The following is a 6,067-nucleotide window of genomic DNA, read 5'->3' on the forward strand; positions in this document are numbered from 1 at the left end:
ATAAAATATTGCAGTGCCGCCCCCACCCCACCCGAGAAATATTATTTCTCGGGAGTGCAATTTCGACAGAGACTGCTAGACGGCTCGTACACGTGGTTTGCTCTCACCGCTTGGTGTTTTTGTGTTGAAACCACAAACAGCTGGAAAAACCATTTCGTTCCCTGCACCGACCGCATTCTCTTTAACCAGCGTTTTGTAGAGTTACGCGAGGTCGGATCCAGAAGAGTTAGCTGCTAGCCGTACTTCATTTCGTTTCGTTGCTATCACATTGAGTGCTTCGCTCTTGCGGCGACACTTCGATTAGACGCATTCACATATTAGAAGCTGTTGAATCTACCGCGGCAAAAGGTTGGCGGGAAACGCCATGCTGCGCACAAGACGCGCGAAGAAGCGGGCATATGGCGGGGCTCCGCGTGAGCGCGCAATAAAGGAAGAAGTGTTCAACCAGGGCAACACGGGTGTCGGCCTCTTCTCTGTCGCTATATTATTGGTGTCGAAAACCCGGGAGAAGGCCGACATCCTTCGCACCGATGCCGTACCGAGGATGAACAAGTTACGCAGAGATCGAGACGTCCTTCGCGGTGCCACTACCCGACTCCTGTCCGAAGCCAGCGAGAACCTCCTGCAAGGCACACAACCGTCTTCCGCCGACTTGCAGGAACTTATCGACGAGCTTCGCGACAAGGACTCTGCTCTCGCTGAACTGGACAAAGAGATCGCCTATGCCCTTGACGGTGAGGAGTTTGACGAGGAAATTACGGGCGCTATTGAGTACCACGAGAATATCGTGAAAGCCGTCAGCAGGCTTCGGTCCGCGATGAACGCGCGTGCAGCAGTTGGTTCTACCGTCACCGAAACCAACCAGCTGAGGCATGCGGGTACAATTGAGAGACCCAGCAGCTCCAGGGGAGCTGCCCACTCGGAGGCCATCGGCCAAGACCTCGACGAGCCCACTAGACCACGAGCACCGGGTTTGCGAGTCGCCAACCCGAAACTTCAAGTACCCACCTTCAGCAGCGAGAACCGTGAGTTACCGGGTTTCTGGGAGCACTACGAGGCGACCACCCACACACACCCCAAGCTCACAGACATCGAAACGTTTAAGTGCTTGAAGCCTAACTTGGCCGGCGCCACGAGGCGAGCCACCGAAGGAACACGCCTGACTGAGAAGTATTACAACGTTGCCGTCAAGGTGTCCACCGAAGGTTATAGCCGAAAAGATCTCGTCGATGATCACGCAGACAGCCTGCTTGCCATTGAGCCGATGGAGTCTTCGTCCCAAGTATCAAGGCTGCAGGACGTGCACGACAAAACCGAGTTCAGGACCAGCTGTTTGGTCAGCATTGGCACGCCGTTTGAGAGAACGCGGCTGTTCCACACCGAGTACTGTTGCGCTCATTGCCAGTAGACCTGGCTATCCTGTATCGTAAGCGCACAAAGACCGAAACAGACATCGCGGACTCTGCAGGGCAATCGAGAGAAGAGAAAGTGAAGGAAAATCTGAAGTTCATTGAAGCTGAAGTGGAAAGTCGGGAACAGACGAATCTCACGTGTGAAAACCGACTCAGGGAAAGTGTCAGAAAACCGTGAGGCAGCGGACACCTCGACATCGCCTCATCTACCGACCACCATAGCAGTGACAGCGCGGTCATCATCTCCAGGAGTTACTTCAAGGCCAAGACAGACCGTATGTCTTCGCTGCAGCATTCCACGAGGCGTGACGCGTGATTGCCGAGCCACACCATCAGGAGAGGAAAAGCGTGCACAGCTACGGAGGCACGGTATCGATTGGGAGAAGCCTCTTCCACCTGACGTCGAGGACTTGCGGAAGTGGGCATCGGAACTTCCTGTTCTTTCTGACCATCGCTTTTCACGTTACCCGTCATGGACATCTCAAGACCGTAGAGGCATGACAGTACATGGCCGCCCTCTAACGCAACTCTGCGAGGAAACCAAGGATGCACGGGCGCTGACACCCTCGCACCTCCTAACCGGCAAGCACGTCGTGCGGCTACCAGCAAGAACTGCAGGGTGTTTGTCTGGTTCCACCACGCATGACCTGCGAAGGCGAGTGAAGTGCGAGCATGAGCTTCTGCAACGGTTGTGGAAAAGCAGGAAGAAAGAATATTTGCTTCGCCTGCGCTCCGGTGATCAGTGGCATCCGTCTTCGTTCCGACTGCATGTTGGCGACATTATGGTTATCCAGAATGACAACGTGCCGGTACTGCAGTAAAAGTCACTAGAGTGGTCAAGGCGTATCCAGGCAAGGACTACATAGCGAGATACTTCAAGCTCGCCTACCCAAACGGCCATCAAATCCGGCGCACGGCTCAGCGGCTGTACCTCTCGCATGCAAACGACCACAGCGCGGCCCCGGGAGGATGTTGAATCTACCGCGGCAAAAGGTTGGCGGGAAACGCCATGCTGCGCACAAGACGCGCGAAGAAGCGAGCATATGGCGGGGCTCCGCGTGAGCGCGCAATAAAGGAAGAAGTGTTCAACCAGGGCAACACGGGTGTCGGCCCCTTCTCTGTCGCTATAGAAGCGAAGAGCAAGCGAAAACGCCAGAGCGTGCAGGAAACCATCATGTTCGCGCGAGTTGAAACGTTCACATTTGTTCTGCCCCTCTTCATGGCGCCGCTTCTGCCCGGCGCATTCGTCACTTCGAGAAATTATTTGAGTCTGCTCGTTTCCCGACCTTTTACTTTCGTAACGACTTCAAGTTATGCATGCAAAAGACGGAAAATAAATAGTTTAAACCAATCAAGCCAATGAATGTTTCAGGAGGATAACCAGCAGAAGGTATACGTAAGGGAACACGCTGGCAGCGGTGGCGGCGGATTCGCGCGCCTGTGCAAAAGCGAGAAAGGTTGGTGCACGCCGACTCGCTGCGGCTGCACCTACTGCTAATTTCTGTCTTCTCGGCACTCGTAATCGAAATGAGGCTCTTGAGGAACGCGTCCTTGCAGAAGCTGGGAGTTTTGTTGTGCAGCATGAGTTGTTTTCAATTTCACTGATGAGAAACACCGGGGATTTCTTGGCCGCCACTTTGAACTTGAGGCCGGATACTTACATCATATGGTTTGTATGCCAGTGCGACCAATGTACGTCTTCTCGTGACGCGGAGAGGCATTTCGCTATCGTGTGGTGGAAAAATTGGACTCGCACCAATGTTTTCTCATCGAACTCGCCGCGTGGTTTTCCGGCCGCTTAGGCGGCGAAGCGAACGGATTTCAGGTGCGTTTTGCGGCTTTCACCTTCATTAAGGCCAAGTGTGAATAAGCTATTAAATTTTATACATGCTTTACGTTACGATGGCCTCTGTGGAACGCGCGCCTTCCGATAGACAGAAGGGCATTGGCTTTATCAAGGAGAATTTTTAAGAGCGAAGCTGTTAAGCAGATCGTTCCTTATGGATCGATCGCAGAAAACTATCATCATCCTAACGGGTATGTGCCACTGGGGTGCCTACCGAAAAACTTTCATCATGAACGAGTATGTGTAACTGAATTTGGGCGAATCCCGCTACTCACCGCCGGTCCACTCAAAATGAGAAAGGCAACAGTTAGCCAGTGTTGCAGGCGCTACTGAATAAAGTATATAAATACGTCACTCGTTACACTATGAAAAAAGGAACGAATTAGCGTCACCGAAACAAAGTAACGGACGTTACCTCTGCCATTACTACGCAATCATCAATTTTAATCAATGTGTCGTTGCTTCAGGAAGACACAATAAGAATTTTCCATATCTGAAATTTATGTTTCACATTAAACTTCTAACACAAACAACGATTATAGCCAAAATACTGATTTAACGAAAATTATTTGCACAAATGTACCACACCTTTCCAATGTTATAGTGGCTTAATACTGCCTGTAGAGTTACATGTGACGGCTTCTGACTCTGGCACATGGTGAAGCCATTTTTCTCAATGTGACATTATACACAATATGAGATTCAGTCATCTACGCTATCCGCAAAAATACGTCACTGAACTCTCATGAATTGTACAGTAATTCTGACGGCGTGCTTCTACTAGCAAAATAGATGCGCAAATTTTGTAGTAATAGGGAAATGCTTTCATGGCCTTGTCACGGATAAGAATATCTGTGCATAAACATTCTTTGTTCAATTCAACCTGTATAATTACCGCAAAAATTGCGAGCGTTTTTGTGAGGGTCTTCAACATCAGCCTCAATAACCAGAAGCTTAGCTGCAGTTCTAGAAAGAAAGAAGCTAAATTTATTTCCAAAAGCAAGATGATAAGCCTTATTAACTTTGTAGCAACTATTTTGAAATGTCGCATTTGTCTACATTTTATTATAGTTACTACATAATAGCTGCTACAAATTTATAAGGTTTATCACCTTGCTTTGAAAATAAATTTTGCTTATATCTATCTCCAACTGCAGCTACATTTTCTCGTTATTAGACATTTTTCAAAAATACTTTCCTTCGCTCTGCGAGTTTAAAAGAACGTTACTTTTGCTCTTTATTGCGCATCCGTTTCATACAAAGAATGTCTTCTTTTAGTTGGCGTCGCCTTCTCCATATTTAGCCTCAACGTGCCGTGAGGAAAAGAAAACCTGTGCGCATAACAATGAACACAATTTCGCCCCGCAGAACGCGCTGATTTTTCGCGCACTACCAACGACGCTTACGTAGACACCGACACCGGAATATCTGTGAAAGGAGCTTTTAACACCAGCGCGTTAAACGAAAAGTTCGGCTTCTCTGCGTTGTCTGTTAAGTGAGCCGCGTACACTTCACCGCCACCGTGCCCCTGTCGAACTGAGCGCGTCACAGATTGAAGAAAGAAAGCGACGCCTAGCGCAAGACGCCATACGTAATCGCTGGTCCGCTGCAAGCGACTAAAAAGATATGGCTGCCAGATTGAAAGGCCGCGCACAAGCACTTTCCACGTTAGATGTCGCGGCGATGCAGTTTTATCTGATTGCGGTCGTCGGTCGCGCGTCCCGACTTATTTTGCAGACGGGTGTACAAGGATAGAATACTAGGGAACGGAAAGCCTACGGCGGCTGCAAGAAGACACCGAAGCGATGGAAGGCCTACACCAACAACGACGTGCCCTTAGATCTATGAGAGGTGCGACCACTTGGTTTCAGCGCGAGTTTCTGTCTCTAGTGTTTGGACCATCCATGTCGCGTGTTTGACTGTCTGTGGTTTAACTCGAACCTCTGCGCTGTGAATCAACGTAGAAACAACCTAGCATTACCAGTGGCGTAGCCATGGGGGTGGCACACCGGGCCCGAGCCCCCCTCACCCCCAGAATTTTTTTTTTCTCCCATGACATACAGAGCAAACTATGACACCCGACCACACTTACCTGCCCACACCCCTTGTCGGGTCAAGGGTGCGCCCCCCCTTCCGAAAAACATTTCTGCCTACGCCACTGAGAATCACCTAGCTAAAGCTTAGCATCAACGAATAAGCAGCCTAGAACCTGCATCGCCTATCTAAGGCCTAGAAACAACCTAGAAGTAAACAGATTAGTCTCCAGAATCGTCCAGTTTCGCTCTTTCGAGCCTTGCGCAGATTAGTACAAGCTTTTCCATTTTTTTTAATCTTCCTGGGGATTTACTCAGGTTGTAAATGCTTCGGATGTCCCTGGTATCACTAGTTGCCACGTTAGTTGGTGTATCCCGCATTTACCTCCCATTTGGAGACGTTGTGATAAAAGATATGAAGGAACATAAGAAAGAGTTTGACTAACATCCACCTCTGCAATGTTGACTCGTAGTGCCAATTATCTAAGGCGTTGAAATCCGAAGAAAACCTGAGGAAGCAGGGTGTCTCTCGTATCGAACTATCGTATGAAAAACTCAAATAGAGCTTATTCCGGTTGTAATATGAGCGAAAGAACAGGGGATGGATGGATGGATGGATGGATGCTATGAGCGTCCCCTTTATAACGGGGAGGTGACAAATGTGCCACCAGACTCGAAAAAAAAAGCCTTTACTCTTTTTCTTTTTTTTAGCGTTGGCCTAGTGTCTACTTCAATTAAAACTATTTTACTCCAGAAGGGGAAAAAATACCTTAAGT

At 49.2% G+C, this 6,067-nt stretch overlaps 1 protein-coding gene across 1 annotated transcript; it reads left to right on the forward strand.

Annotated features, from left to right (window-relative positions):
* The first annotated feature begins 544 nt into the window (after positions 1-544).
* LOC125757393 (uncharacterized) lies at positions 545-1,408 on the forward strand. The gene has a single exon (XM_049412970.1). The coding sequence runs from the start codon at positions 545-547 to the stop codon at positions 1,406-1,408; it is 864 nt and encodes a 287-aa protein (XP_049268927.1).
* Positions 1,409-6,067: the final 4,659 nt, after the last annotated feature.

Source organism: Rhipicephalus sanguineus, chromosome 2, assembly GCF_013339695.2.
Source record: "Rhipicephalus sanguineus isolate Rsan-2018 chromosome 2, BIME_Rsan_1.4, whole genome shotgun sequence".
NCBI lineage: Eukaryota > Metazoa > Arthropoda > Arachnida > Ixodida > Ixodidae > Rhipicephalus > Rhipicephalus sanguineus.

Bases quoted from the DNA above. Each gene is read 5' to 3' on its own strand.
- LOC125757393 (XM_049412970.1), top strand. From the start codon at position 545: ATGAACAAGTTACGCAGAGATCGAGACGTCCTTCGCGGTGCCACTACC.